Below are 15,939 nucleotides of genomic sequence, written 5' to 3' on the forward strand. Positions count from 1 at the left end.
ACCTCCAGATCTCTAAGAAGTGATGTGCAAAAAGGATCAAAACTGTATTGCAGGAAACTGCTATTTACTCCACACTCCCCGAGAAAAGATGATCTTAATGATTAGTCAGTTCTAGGAGAGGAAAGGACGAAAGGTTCAAGAAGAGTCTACAGCTTCTGCTCCCAGCTCACATGGAAGCCAGGGCCAGTGTCTGATACCCCAACCCTGTGCACTCACCCAGCCCCCTAAACCCTGCTCCCTAACCCACCCTGTGCACTCACCCATCCCCTATACCCTGCTCCCTAACCCACCCTGTGCACTCACCCAGCCCCCTAAACCCTGCTCCCTAACCCACCCTGTGCACTCACCCACCCCTAAACCCTGCTCCCTAACCCACCCTGTGCACTCACCCACCCCCTAAACCCTGCTCCCTAACCCACCCTGTGCACACACCCAGCTCCCCTAAAACATGCTCCCTAACCCACCCCCTAAACCCTGTTCCCTAACCCACCCTGTGTACACACCCAGCCCCCTACACCCTGCTCCCTAACCCACCCTGTGCACACACCCAGTCCCCCTAAACACTGCTCCCTAACCCACCCTGTGCACTCACCCAGCCCCCCTAAACCCTGCTCCCTAACCCACGCTGTACACTCACCCAGCCCCTAAACCCTGTTCCCTAACCCACCCTGTGTACACACCCAGCCCCCTACACCCTGCTCCCTAACCCACCCTGTACACTCACCCAGCCCCTAAACCCTGCTCCCTAACTCACCCTGTGCACACACCCTGCTCCCTAACCTAGCACTCTAATGCAGTCCCCTAACTCTACTTCCTAACCCTGTAACAAGCTCCTTATCTGTATTCTAAGCCAGAAGACCTATTGTGGGTTAATGTGCTAGACTGCAAAGTTGGTCTGAACCACAAAGTCATCAGTTCAAGCTTACCAGCTGCTCCTTGGAAACCCTATCCGACAGTACTTAACGACAATAATGATACCCCAACTCTACCTACAGGGTAATGATCCCTACCAGACCCCCATTCCCCACCCTCCGCTAAGCCCGCACACTAACCCTGGGATGGTTTTCCTGCTCTGTCTTTGCTCACACACAGGCCCCACAGCTTCAGACACGGATGGGTGTGAAAAGGCCCTGTAGTTACCCCTGGTGGGGAGCCTCTTCAGGGCCAGCAGTTGAGCTGGGGGAGAAGCCCAGTCTTATTCTCACTACTTTATTAACACTCCTTTGTGGAATAAAAATTCTTCCCCAAGCAGCTTCCAGCAAATCCTGAACCTCTGACACCGGCCCTGGCCCTGAAGGACACTGATGTGCGTGTGTGCCGGCCAGTACGTGAGGGTACCCAGGTATGTGAGGCCCCGAGGCTGTCTGCACCGCCAGTTTCTGCCAGACAACACACCCCACTAAGACACTGCGGAATCGCCCCTTCACTGTGGGCCATTGCTCTCACTTAACACTTTTATTTGCATTTGACGTTGCCCGGTTTGGTATCACGCAGAAACACAGAGGTGGGCTCACGTGAGTGGCTCTAGCCCCACATCAGGACGAGGAGTCTGCCTTCTGGGCCCTGCAAGGAGTGGCTGTCATTGCCCACTCCTTCAGGACACTGACGGTTCTTCACGACAGGATGGACTCCTAGCTGCTGGTCACTATTTGCTTCTGTCGGAGCCGTTTCCAAGTCCTCTGCAGGGCCACTTTCCCCATGAAGTAAGTGATGGCAAAGTTGCGCCGGTACCAGTCTCTACATTGAGTCCGGGGAAGAGAAAAGGGAGGTACTTATGAGACACCCAGCCAGGTAGGTCTTTGGTCTCTTGTAGTCTCTCCTCAGGAGGAACGCAATTCCCCGGGCACCCCCACCCCAGCCAAGCCCCATTCATTGTCAGGGACACACTGGGTGAGTGATGGGGCTGTGACTGAGAAGAGGATGCCAGCCACTCCCAGGGCACCTGGGATACCCAGAAGCAAAAGACAAAAGGCTTTAGCTGTGAGAGGCTGGGCTTCTGGGTCTTTCTGTCTCTGAAGAGATCACTCCAGAGTCGCTGGGATAAATACTGTGGTGGAGTTCACGCCCATCTGAGTTATGTTGCCGCAAAGGCCCAAGCTCACCTACCCGGCCCCAGTCAGCAGTTTCTGACTGGGTGGTAGAGCTGGAAGTGCCCACATTCCAGACTGGGTGTTGCGTGTGCTGCTCAGACCAGGGAGTGAGCGAGCGAGCGAGCAAACTGCAGTTTCAACTCTAGACTGCACGGGGTTTGCAGGAAACGACAACGACAAGGAGACATCCAAACGCCTGCAGTCTTGGTGTGGGATGGAGAGCCTGGTCCACATCAGAGCAGTATTACCCTTCCATCATGTATGTGACACGAGGAGGGGATACTAGAAAAGCCAGACTCCCTTCTCCTGGACAAGGGTGTGTGTGTGTGTGTGTGTGTGTGTGTGTGTGTGTGTGTGTGTGTACACACACAGGTGTGCATGCAGGGGCAGCCTTTCCTATGTGTGTGTGTGTGTGTGTGTGTGTACACACAGGTGTGCATGCAGGGGCAGCCTTTCCTGTCTCTAGAGTAGACAGAAAGCGGGGGGAGGTACAGCAAGGGGAGCTCGGGACTCTACCGCCTCCTGGTCCCCTTTAACACTGGCTCCCCTCAGCCCACATGCAGCTCAGGAAATACCAAGCTGAGCAGACTTCGAGTCTGGTGCGCACAGGCCATGTGTCCTCTTCAGGTATCAGAGGCCCAGAGAAACCGAACCAACCTGCTCAACTGAACAAGTTCAGAGTAGTCACTGACCAACACTGGAAAGCACCTGATGTTTCAGGACTAATCATTATGCCAGACAACGAGAAGATTTGAAAAACTTTGTTTTGTTTGGAAACAGCTTTATTTTGAAAAACATGGTTTCTGGAAATGTGTAGTTTCTGCAGTCACAAGGACGCCTTATGAGCTCACCCCGCACCAACACCGCCTCGGTTCTCTACAACCCCATCCAGCCTTCTTGCTGTTGTTGTAAATACATTCCAGCACAATTCAGCCAGGTGAGCAGTTTTCAGGTGTGCCCGTCAAGTGATGCCAACCACATGAATCATGTTGGGACTGTCACCTGTCATCACTGCCCAGACTGCTGCTGTCTCCAACATCCCCACTGTATCATCTGACCAGCACACACATTGCTATGTGTCTGTGTCCAGATGAAATATTTAAAGGAGACAACATAAGCTGAAACATGTTACACCTTCAAAAAAAAGGAACTTGCAGGAGAAGAGGGTGTGATTTTAAGCCACTAAATACATACACATTTAAAGAAATAACTATAATGTCATTATTAATATAACCTAGTATAGTCAGGCATGGTTAAAGAATATAACAACCCTGATATACAGCTTTCCTAATTTTAAACAATGCAGTGGTCCCTTGTCCTGTTCGAATAACTGCCTTTTGGTTCCTCATGAGCACAATTAGGTGTTCCAGATTACTCATTCTCTGGAATGTTATTCATAGCTTGTCATGATCCACTCGATCGAAAGGCTTTGTGTAGTTAATGAAACACAAGTAAACATATTTCTGGTGTTCTCTGCTTTCAGCCAAGACCCATCTGATATCAGCAATGACGTCCCTCGTTCCACGTCCTTGTCTGAATGTAGCTTGTACCTCGGGCATTTTCCTATCAATGGACTGTTGAAGCCATTTTAGAATTATCTTTAGCAAAATTTTACTTGCATTATTTGTTGCATATTTACTTGGTGTTGTCTGATGATTTCCACATTCCATTGGGTCTCCTTTCTTTGGAATGGACACAGACATGGAAATCTTCCAATCAGCTGGCCAGGCAGCTGTCTTCTAAATTTCTTGGCATAAACGAGTGAGTGCCTCCAGTGCTGTAACAGTGCATTCAAAGACTGGATTCTGTATTCCATCATTTCCCAACTGTGTGAGGAAGAACGTAGCATCAAGACTGGAGGATTCACTAACATACTGGAATATGCAGATGATACAATCTTGCTTGCTGAAAGCGAAGAGGGCTTGGCATACTTACTGATGAACATCAAAGATCACAGCCTCTGTATGAGCAATGTGAAGAAAACAAAAATCCTCACCAATGGACCAGTAAACAACATCATGATAAATGGAAAAAGACTGAAGTTGTCAAAGACTTCATTTTGCTCAGATCAACCACCAACACTCACGGAAGCAGCAGTCAAGACATCAAACAATGCATTGCATTATGCAAATCTGCTGCACAAGACCTTTTAAAAGTGTTCAAGAGCAAAGTTTTGTCAGTTTGAGGACTAAGGTGCACCTGATCCAAACCATGGTATTTTCAGTAGCCTCATATGCATTTGAAAGTTGGACAATGAATAAAGAAGGCCATAGAAAAGTTGATGCATTTACGTTATGGTGTTGGAGAAAAAATACTAAAAGTTCCATGGACTGCCAGAAGAAGAAACAAATTGTGTTGGAAGATGTATAGTCAGATGTTCCTGAGAAGTCAGGATGGCCAGACTTTGTCTCTCCTACTTCAGACATATCATCAGGACGGACCAGTCCCTGGAGAAGGACATCATGCTAGGTACAGTGGACGATCAAGTAAGAAGAGAAAGACCCCCAAAGAGATGGACTGGCACAGTGGCAGAAGCAATGGGCTCAAGTGTGGCAACAACTGTGAGGTTGGTGCAGGACCTGGCAGTGTTTCATTCTGTATGAGGTTCTGCATGAGGTTGCTATGAGTCAGTAATTAGTGGATGGCACCTAACAACAACAACAACAATATAGGCAGGAGTCCTGAGGTGGCACTGGAGGATAAGCACTAGACTGCTAACAACAAGGTCAGGGGTTCAAACCCATCAGTCAGTCCTTGGAAACCCTAATCAGAGTTGCTATGAGTCAGAACCAGCTTGACAACGACAACAACGGCAACATATAGTCAGGAGCCCAGTGGGGTTAAGTGCTCAACTGCTCACTGAAAGGTTGGTGAGTTCAAGCCACTTTGTGGAAGAGAGATGTGCCAGTCTGTTTCCATAAAGATTTATAGCCTCAGAAACCCTATGGGGCAGGCTCGCCGTATGACCAACATTTTATCTCCTCCAGCTGTCAAAACAAATTCTCTCATCATTTCTAACAGTTCTCCATGCAATGCACCGTCCCCCACCCTTCCACCCACACCTTTTCCTAGCAACTGGCACTCAGATGGGAGGCCAGACAAGATGAAAACGAAACTGGATGTTTATAAGGGCCTGTGCATAGGCGGCGCCATGCATTCCTGGATCACACAGAGGTCACCATGACTGGGGGCTCCTGTGAGAAGAGCCTGACCCCTCCCATCCCTCCATCACAAAGCCCCCATCAGTTTTCTGCCTAATGGTTTCAGCATGACTGCTGTCTCGGATTTATCAATTCAATGGGAAAACAGGGATTTTCTAATGGCATCACTCTGTGCACTAGCTGCGGCTCTTCTGTGATGAAAAATGCTGGTTGGGTTAACGGGAAAGTCAGTCAGCACAAGAAAGGCGGGAGTGGGCCAGGGTCTTTGACTCTTTCTCTTGGTTTCTCAGCTTTCAGAATCAATGTATCATCCCCTAGTGATGGAGTCCCAGGTGCTGTGACAAGTTAACCATACTCAGCTGCTAACCAAAAGTTACAGGGGCCTCAGAGGAAAGCCCTCGAGATCTCCTTCCAAAACACCAGTGACAGAAAGCTTGATGGAGCACAGTTCTACTCGGACACACGTGGGCCAACCATAAGTTGGAGTCAACTTGACGTCAGCTGGTTTACTCGAGCACTATCCAGAGGGAGCTGGGAGCTCTGTCAGCATCAGGGTACTCCCAGGGGCGTTGGGTCCTGGATGCCTGTAAGTCCCTGGCAGGCATCTGTCTTTCTAAGGTGTCCATTACTCCATAGCTGGTCCACTGGAGCTCCTCTGAACTACTCATGTTGTTCTGACATGACCTCACTTTCAGACAGACTCACCCCTGGACCAACCATGTCCCCAGGGAGCCCAGGTCCCTTTGGTGGACGGTGCTGACTCGAGACCACAGTCTATGCACTACCAGGCCTTAGCAAGCAAATGGGATCAAACGTACAACTTAGTCCAAGGCACAGAGAACTAAGGTGATAAAATCATACAGTTTCTATGTCTTGGATAAGCACGAATGCCACTAAATTCAGGTAAGACATTAATTTTTAGGAAAAATGTGAACACCCACCTGTTATAATCCACGTGCTTCTGAAAATTCCGACTGAAAAATTCCTTGTAAAAGTCAGCCATTTCCTCAGCAGTCAGTGATGCCTTTTGACCTGGAAGTTAAACATTTCACATGAACATGAGAACTTGAGGGAAAGGAGTACACAGAAAACGATCAGAGCTAATGAATGAACTCAGCAAATCAATTGTATGTCTGTTTACTATCAAAAAGAATAAACTATGTAGGGATAAATTTAGCATTGTTGTTGTTAAGTGTCCTCAAGTGGGTTACAACTCCTAGCGACCCTGTAAAGGGCTTCCAAGGAGTGGCTGGTGAGTTTGACTTGCTGATCTTATGGTTCAAATTGCAGTCTGGTGCATTAACCCACAGCACCACACCAGCACTCCAAATTTAGCATTGTGTTGTTGTTGTTAAGTGCAGTCAAGTAGATTCCGACCCATAGCAACTCTGTATAGGGTTTCCAAGGAGCAGCTGGTGAGCTTGACCCACCGACCTTGCAGTTCACACGACTTTGCAGTCTGACGCATTAGTTCACAGCATTAGTTCACAGCGCCGCACCAGCACTCCAAATTTAACATTGGAAGTGTAAAATGTACTTTAAAACTACAAAACAGCATTAAAACAAACTTCAAAAGACCTCAGCAAATCGAAAGACATCAGAGTTCACTGGCCGGAAGACTTTATATTGTTAAGATAGAAAAAACACTTCTCAATTTAGCCTATAGATATATAACATAGTCCCCAGCAAAATCCTAGCTAGATTTCGTCAAGGAAATTGACAAGATTATCCTAAAATCCATAGGGAAATGCAAGGCACTTTATATAGTCCAAACAATAGTGAAATGAAAAAAAAAAAAAAAATTAAAAGAACAAACAATATTGTAAAAAAAAAATTGTAAAATAGCGAAGATGAAGGACTCACACTTTCCAATTTAAAAACAAAGCACCAGTACTCAAGACTGTGGAACTCCGCATTTACCCAGGGGAGGAAAGAAACATGAAGGGGAACTGAAAACACAGGGAGAGGTGGGCAAAGTGCTGCCCCATCGTGGGGACTGCAGTCAGTGTGCCAACACCAAGGCCAACAGGAACTCCATCGAGGGCCAGGAACCCTGCTGTCACATTCCTTCTACAACCACCTCCTGGGACCCTAGAATTGCAGGGCCCCACCTGGTCCAACAACTGCACTGCTAGTTTTTTACAAATACGATAACCTCACAATACCCTGGAGACAACAGACAATTTTAGCTCACACAAAGAAATGAGAATGGCTCAAACAAATGACAAGACACAGAGCCAGAGATGTTTCTAAGGAAGAACTAACTAAAAAATACTTCAAAACAATGACAAATAGGGACCTTCAAAGGATTGACAGAAAGGTCAATGAAGGCAGGGAGAACACAGAAAAAATTAAGAGTTCAGAAAAACACTATTAGAACAGACAAAATAAAAGCAAATTTTGAAATAATACAAAAACCTACCAGTAGCAATCCAGAAGATTACGATACTAACATCTCAGAAATGGACACTCTGCTGAATGGACAAAGGAGTAGATGTGAAGCAACGGAAGCCTGAATTAGCAAGCTGGAAGAGAAAACTCTCAATACTAGTGTAAGAAGAACAATCAGAAGAAAGAATGACAAAATCTGAAGAAAGCCTAAGAGTTATATGAGACACCATGAAGAGTAACAACTTACGGAGGATCAGAATTCCACAACAGAAAGAAGCAAGCACAGAGAAAATTATCAAAGAGTTGTTAGAAAAAAACTTTCCAAACATCATGAAAGATGATAAGCTCAGCACACAAGAAGCGGAATGAACCCCAAACAGGACAGATCCCAGAAGAAAATCAAGACGAATCATAATCAAGCTTTCCAACATCAAAGACAAGGGAAGACTCCTGAGAGCAGCTCAGGGAAAACAAAATTATACCTGCAAAGGAGAACCAGTAAGACTAAACTCGGATTTCTCAGCAGAAACCATGCAGGCAAGAAGGCTATGGGATGACAGATACAAAACTCTGAAAGAAAAAATTGCCAACTAAGAATCATATACCCAGCAAAGCTGTCCCTCCAATACAATGGCACAATTAGGACATTTCTTGATAAACAGACATTAAACAAATTTGTAATGACCAAACCAACTTTACAAAAAAGGCTAAAGGGTGCTCTTAGGACTGAGAACCAACAATGGCAGACAACAACCTGAGATTACCACACATGACCACACCAACCAGAACTCAATCTGGATATGAAAGTGTTTAAAGTAAAAAAAAAAAACCTACAAGACTAAAAATAAGGAATCCGAGATATCAATGTATAATGACGTCAACTACAATTCAAAGAGAGGGAATAGAGTAGACACAGAACTTCCAAATGTCAAGGAAGTCAAGTAACTTCAAGATAAAACATACTGTTTAAAAAAGGGAAAAAAAATTACAGGGTAACCGCAAAGGAAAATAATACACTAGGCACATTAAAATTTAAAAAGAGGAAAATCAGAAAGATTTAGTAAACATTAACTCAGCAGAACTAAGAATAAAACCCACAAACAAAATGAACTCAGCATAGAAAGTATGTGGAACAGAGAACCCAGAGCACCGCACAACACAGGTAACAATCAACTCATACTATTGATAATTACACTGAATGTAAATGGATTAAATGTACCAGGCAAGAGACATAAAGAGCAGAAGGGAAAATAAAACAGGATCCTTCAATATGCTGTCTACAAGACACACATAAAAAAGATGGAGACAGCCTAATCGCCCATCAACAGAAGAATGGTTAAACAAACTTTGGTGCATGCACATAATGGACTACTACACAACGCTGAAGAATAACAATAGATCTGTGAAACCCCTCACACTATGGAGGACATCATGCTGCGGGAAATTAGTCAATCACAAAAGAACACACGTTGTATGAGACCAATACTATAAAAGGAAAAAAAAAAAAAAAGGTTTCCTTGATAAAATGGGAGAAATATTTATATTTATAAATCATGTATCTGATATGGGACTATATATCTAGACTAGATAAAGAATCCTTAAAATTTAACAGCAAAAAGACAAAACCTCAATTTAAAAATCAGCAAAAGAACTTAATATAGCCATTTTCTCCAAAGACGTACAGATAAAGCAAAAAAACAAAAAACTTAAACTGAAAAATTTCCAAGCGCAGCTTGAGAAGGCAAAGCCAAGAATGATAATGAAATCTGCAAAGACCTGGAGTCAGAAAACGGAAAGAGAACACAAAGCATTTCTCAAGCTTAAAGAACTGACGACGAAATTCAAACCTAGACGTCCTATAGTAAAGAATTCTATGGGTGAAATACTGAATGATGCAGGAAGCGTCAAAAGAAGATGGAGAGCCACTGTACAAAGAAAGTTGGTTGACGTTCAGCCATTTCAAGAGGTATGATCAAGAACCAATGGTATTGAAGGAAATCGTCCAAGCTGCTCTGAAGGCATTAGCGAAAAACAAGGCTCTAGGGATTGACAGAATATGAACTGAGAGTTTCAACAAACTGGTACAGAACTGGAAGCACCCACTAGTCGGTGTCCAGAAATTTGTAAGGACACCTGCCTGGCCAACCAATTGGAAGAAATCCGTATCTGTAACCATTCCAAAGCAATGTGACTCTACAAAATGAGGAAGGTATCAAAAACTATCATTAATATCACATGCAAATACAATTTTACTGAAGATAACTTAAAAATGGCTACAGCAGCACATCAGTAGGAAGAAGCTATCAAAAAAAATTTTATTTTACATCCAAGTAAAATTTTGTTGAAGATAATTTAAAAATGGTTCCAGCAGTCCATCCATAGAGAACTGCCAGAAATTCAAGCTGAATTTAGGAGAGGACCTGGAATGAGGGACATCATTAGTGATGTCAGATGGGTCTTTAAAAGCAGAGAATACCAGAGGGATGTTTACCTGTGCTTTATTAGCTACGCAAAGGTGTTTGACTATGTGGATCATAACAAACTATGGGTAACAGTTTTGAAGAACGGGAATTCCAGAATATTTAATTGTGCTCATGAGGAACCTGCATAGAGATCAAGACGCAGTTGTTTGAACAGAACAAAGGTTTATGAATACAAAATTAGGAAATGTGAGCACAGGGTTGTATACTTTTACCATATTTACTCCACATGTATACTGAGAAAATAATCTAAGAAGCAGGACTATATGAAGAACTCAGCACCACGATTGGAAGAAAACTCATTAACAACATGTGATATGCAGATGACACAACCTTGCTTGCTGGAAACAAAGAGGACCTGAAGCACTTACTGATGAAGATCAAGGAATACAGCCTTCAGTACGGATTACAATTCAATATTATAAAATCAAAAATCCTCACAAGTGGACCAATAAATGACATCATGATAGAAAGAGGAGACTGAAGTTGTCAAGGATTTCATTTTACTTGTAGCCACAATCAATGCTCATGGAAGCAGCTGTCAAGAAATCAAATGATGTCTGTTGTCCTGTCTTATAGGTTCCGACTCATAGTGACCCTGTATACAGTTTCTATGGAGTGCCTGGTGAGCTTGAACCGCTGACCTTGTGGTTCAAACCAAGCTTTATCCCAGAGTGCCACACCAAGACTCCAAATGATGTATGACAATGGGCATATCTGGTACACAAGAATGCTTTAATGTGTTGTAGCGTAAAGCTACGGTATTTTCAACTGCCTCACGTGCTAGTAAAAGTTGGACAATGACTAAGGAAGACTATAAAAGAATTGATGTATTTCAATTATCGTGTTGGTGAAGAATATCGTTAAGGTACCATGGACTGCCAGATGAACCAACAAATCTATCTTATAAGAAAAAGAACAGCCAGAGTGCTCCTTAGAATCAGGGATGGCGAGACTTTGTATAACACACTTTGGACACATGTCAGGAGGGACCAGTCCCTGAAAAGGGCAGCATGCTTGGTCAGCGAAAAAGAGGTCTCTAATGTAAGGACTGGGAGGATGGCGCAGGACCACAGCGTCTCCTTCTGTTGGACACCGACTAGTGGGTGCTTCTCTGAGAGTCCGAGAAGACTGGAGGGCACCTAACAACCACACCGTATGGAAAGGTACACGATTAGTCTGGGGAAATCCAAATCCAAACAACACGGAGGTAACTCTTCACCCCCATTAGGACAATTACAAGTGTAGAGCAGGAACCCTGAGACCGTTGGTAAGAAGGTGAAGTGGGGCGCCTTGAGAAATGCCAAGTGGAAGAGGCTGGTCACGGAAGATGACATACAGCAGGAAACCCAGAGAGACACCCAGTTAGACAGGCGGCTGCTGGGGGCAGGTGGGGAAATGGAGATGGTTTCTCAGGGGCACAAGGTGTCTTCTGGGGGGACAAAAATGTTCTGGAATTCAGACTGTGGTGACGACTGCACAGCTTTGTGAAGGTGCTAAAAAGCTGAACTCTTGAGTTTGATGGTAAAAAGCTCGCTGAACTCTTGAATTCCACAGTAAAAAGCTGAATTCTTGAATTTGATGGTGTATGACTTGCATCTCCATTGAGCCAAAAGACACAAGGGGGGCAGCTGTCCCTGTTGTCAGACTCAGAGGTACGCATGCAGGCGCAGCGTGCGTTGTCCCTGACGCAGCACCTTTTGATGGGTCTGAGGGAGCCCGTGTGAGCCATGCTTCCTCGTGCATACTCCAGTGAAGGGCTCAGAAAGGCACGAGGGCCACTGGTGTGCAGGACGCATGTCCCTTCTGGGCAGAGCTGCTCTGACCATGCCCACGTCCTGGTCTGTGAGCACACAATGATCCCAGGGACCTGGTGCTCACTTGTCACTACAGCTGTCCCAACAAGCCAATGGGGAGCAGGTGGTGGTGGTCAAGACAGACCAGCATGTGCCCCACATAGGACCTCTGGGAACAGGGGGCCCTCTCCAGCTGTTGGCATCTGGTGCCTAATCACCGAGGCCAGAGCTTGACATGGAGCGGAAACAGCACAAATATTTCCCCAGCCGTCAGTCTGCAACTCCCCACTCAACAGGAAGTAGGGAAAGACACCAAGTAGGACAGCCCAGTCACGGTGTCCCAGAGGAGGCGCGGCTCACCATAAACAGCCTCTCCTTCTCTCACACCCCTCCTTTTTGTCGTCTCCTGGAGTCACACCCACCACGGCACTGACCTGACTCAGTTCTCCGTCCCAGGCCTTTAGCTGTCAGTCTGGCACAAATAAACTCTTCTTTCTCCTGAAAGAATAAAAGAGGATGTGTGTCAGCCCCGCCCTCTTCTGCTCTGTTCTGCTTGGCTAGAACATAACTCGCGGAGCTCTGGAGACATCGGCATGGGACCATCTGAGAAATGGCCAATCTTCGAGCCCGTTTTACACCACCTGAAGTGGTTTAGAAATCAACAAACTCTGGTAAACACTGTTTGCTTATAAACTCACAGGACAGGGCACATGCACATCATGTGACCAGCCCACCCAAGTGCATAAATGTGGAATCCAAGCGGTTGTCTTCTAAGCTGCAATATTTATACTTGTCATGCAGTTTATTTTCATAATGAACATGCAGTTAAGAATTCTCAATGCTTAGGAGAAGTAACAACACATCCTCCAGACGCAAATTGTCCTACATGTAAGCACACACATATATACATGTAAAACTGTTTGTGGACGAGATCCACAGTTCAAACTCTGGCTCCGCTACTCGCTAACTTCACTTTCTTGGAAGTCTCAATATTTGTACTGCTACACGGACAACAAGTACTCCTTAAACACAGCAGCACTCAACCTGCAGAAGTTGGAGAGTTCGGAAAATTAGGACTGCACCCTGCCAAAGGTGGAAAACTCACCAGACTCAGATAAACGAGGCCATTCTGTCAAGTTGTGGCTCTCATAGGTTTCATTGTACACGTCGCTTTGAAATTTTCAGGGCCACACATTGTGCACACGCACAGAGATAAACAAATCCTAAGGATTTAGCATCCCCTAGTGGTCAACTGGTGTGGTGCCGTAGGCTTAGCACTCCACTTCAAGGTCAGTTTGAACTACGAGGTCAACAGGGTTCAAACTCACCAGCTGTTCCTAGGAAACCCTATTACAGGCTTGCTGAGTCAGAACCGACTTGATGGCACTTAACAACAACAGTGTCCAAGTATACTATTTCACATTCTGGTCCTAAACCTGTCTGTAGCCTCCCAGTCAACTCAGACCATATAGCACAGAGCAGAACTGTGCCACAGAATTTCCAAGACTGCAAGTCCTGTAGGATAGGCCCTGGACTGCAAACCACAAGGACAGCAGTTCAAGCCCACTAGCTACTCTGTAGGAGAAAGATGGGGCTTTCTGATCCTGCAAAAATTTGCGGTCTCAGAAACCCTATCCAGGGTGGCTATGAGATGGAACCGACTCCGTGGCATTTAACAACAGAAATTGTTTATGGAACTGTAGTCAGCCAGATCTCTCTCCACAGACCAGCCGGTGAATCTGGACCATCCCTCATGTGGTTGGCAGCCATGTGCTTAAACCACCGTGGCATCAGAAGTCCTTTTAAACATACCTTACTAAAAGTCAAATTCTGGTTTGCCCAGAATCGCTGGTTCCATTCTTGTGTTTCTTGTCTTAGCTCTCGAAGCTTTTGTTCCAGTGGTGATTCATCTTCTGGGATATAAAACTGAACAGGTCGGAGGTTTGAGTGTCTATCTGGGGGTCCAATCCAATCGTGGCAAGATTTTCTTGGCGGGCAGAATCTCAAGACCTTTAACAAAAGGCACAGGATTAACATAAACACACAGATTATAAAGTAAACTCTGGTTTTAGTGAAACTCTTGCTGCTCCTTTTCAGGGCTGTATGCCTGTGAATTTCCTGTAAGGAGCATTGGTAAGGAGCTCTGGTAGCACAGTGGATTATGAACTGCATAGGTCAGCAGTTCAAATCTATCAGCTGCTTCTCGGGAGAAAGATGAAACTTTCTGCTCCCGTAAAGATTGACAGCCTCAGAAACCCTATACAGGTTCACTATGAATTGGAACTGATTCAACAGCACAAAGCCAGCCACAGCCAGCCAGTACAATCAACATTATACCATCAACATTTTCAACAAGTGGTGCTAAGAGAATTCAACATTTAAGCAGCCCCACAAAAAACTCATCCATACCTCACACCATATATCAAAATCAATTCAAAATGGGTCATTCACCCTAGAAGTGTAAAATTTCTGGAAGTAAACAGGAGAAAATCTTTGCAACTTTAAATTCGGCAACAATTTCTTAGCTATGACACCAAAAAAACCCCACAAAATAAAAAGTAAATTGGACCTCACCTATGTTTAAAACGTCTGCTCTTTGACAGGTTGCTAAGAAAATTAAAAGGCCACAGATTGGGAAAACACATGCAAATCTGATCAATGACTGGTTCCCAAAATGTCTAATGAGCACACAAAACTCAGTCATGATGGCCTGAAGACCCCCGTCACACCCGGAGCTGCCCTCCTCCCTCCAGGGATCGCTTTTTAGCCCAACGACACACAGACAGACCGACCTCTAAAATGACCAGTAACAGCATGAGGAATGCCATCCACAGAACAACCCACCAGACGAGGCCAAAAGAGGCAGTATCTACCCCAAAACAAAGACTCAGAAGGCAGAGAGGGGAAGGAAAGAAGGACAAACGGAAACCAGGGAGCCCAGGGAAGGAGTGGGAAATGTACTGTCCACTGAGGGGACTGGAACCAATGTCATGGAAGAAACTCTGCATACATTGTTGGAAGGAAAGCTAATCTACTCTGTAAACTTTCACCCGACCACAATAAATGTTTTTCAAAAATAGTATTACAATCCAATACTGAGAAACAAACGATCCAATGGAAAAACAGGCATAATATTTGAGTAAAAAGTATACCAATAATGTTTATGCATATAAACATTAGGAAGACGCAGATTAAAACCACAATGAGAGAACAAACAAGATGGCGGATCCAGTGGAAGTGCAGTGAGGAGCTCCGCCAGCAACAACACAGAATACAGGACCAAGCAGTCTCAGGGGATGGTCCCAAAACACTGAACCACATATAAAGGAATATTTAGAAGGTTGGAAGGCTTACAGCTGGGAGAATTTTTAGAAGAAGCAAGAAATCCATTGCTTTCTAGTCCAGGACACTTGGCTGCTCCAGGAGCCTCCAGCCTCCATCTTGGGTGAGACCACATGGGGGAAGGATCGGAGCGGCCACACACGCCTGGCAGAACCGCAGAGATCAAGGTATGGACATTCTTTTCTTTTGTTATCTGTACGTTGGTCCCTTGCTGTCTGCGCACCTCCATTCTGGTGATTATAGGGGTCCCTGAGCTAGTGGACACCCCAGCCACACCCTCAGAGGGTTCTACTACGCATGTGCACAGATGTCCTCGAAATTTAAAGAGTTTCCAATTAAAACCAAATGGCCACAGCCAGCCCTGAACTGTTTCCAACTAGAAAAAAAGTCCTGAACGGGGATTGTGGAGTGGGACAAGCAGACAAAAGAGGAAATAGGCCAAAAATTAAATCCTAAGTTATGTCACAACGGGCATCAGTGGCATCTTGAAATTTCTTAAGAAGAAAAGTGAAAAGGGAAGCCCATCTCCTGGAGATCACATCTACTTGGAGGCAATCAGAAAGCATAAAAAATACCAAAATACATACTCATCTAAGTATTAAGGCCACAGATAACCCCTGAATATGCTCAAAAAACAGAAGCAGACAACCATATCTGCACATGTCCAGAAACGAGATAA

The 15,939-nt window shown here is 45.1% G+C and overlaps 1 protein-coding gene across 1 annotated transcript in view; it reads right to left on the reverse strand.

Moving 5' to 3' along the window:
• Positions 1 to 1,631: 1,631 nt before the first annotated feature.
• The window catches only part of APOPT1 (apoptogenic 1, mitochondrial), a 35,942-nt gene continuing 21,634 nt past the window's right edge, over positions 1,632 to 15,939 (reverse strand). Inside the window, 4 exon segments of the mRNA XM_006839605.1 lie at positions 1,632 to 1,737; positions 6,193 to 6,283; positions 12,353 to 12,416; positions 13,731 to 13,928. Of these exon segments, the coding sequence (XP_006839668.1) occupies positions 1,632 to 1,737; positions 6,193 to 6,283; positions 12,353 to 12,416; positions 13,731 to 13,928 (459 nt within the window).

Source organism: Chrysochloris asiatica, unplaced genomic scaffold (assembly GCF_000296735.1).
Source record: "Chrysochloris asiatica unplaced genomic scaffold, ChrAsi1.0 scaffold00025, whole genome shotgun sequence".
Lineage (NCBI taxonomy): Eukaryota > Metazoa > Chordata > Mammalia > Afrosoricida > Chrysochloridae > Chrysochloris > Chrysochloris asiatica.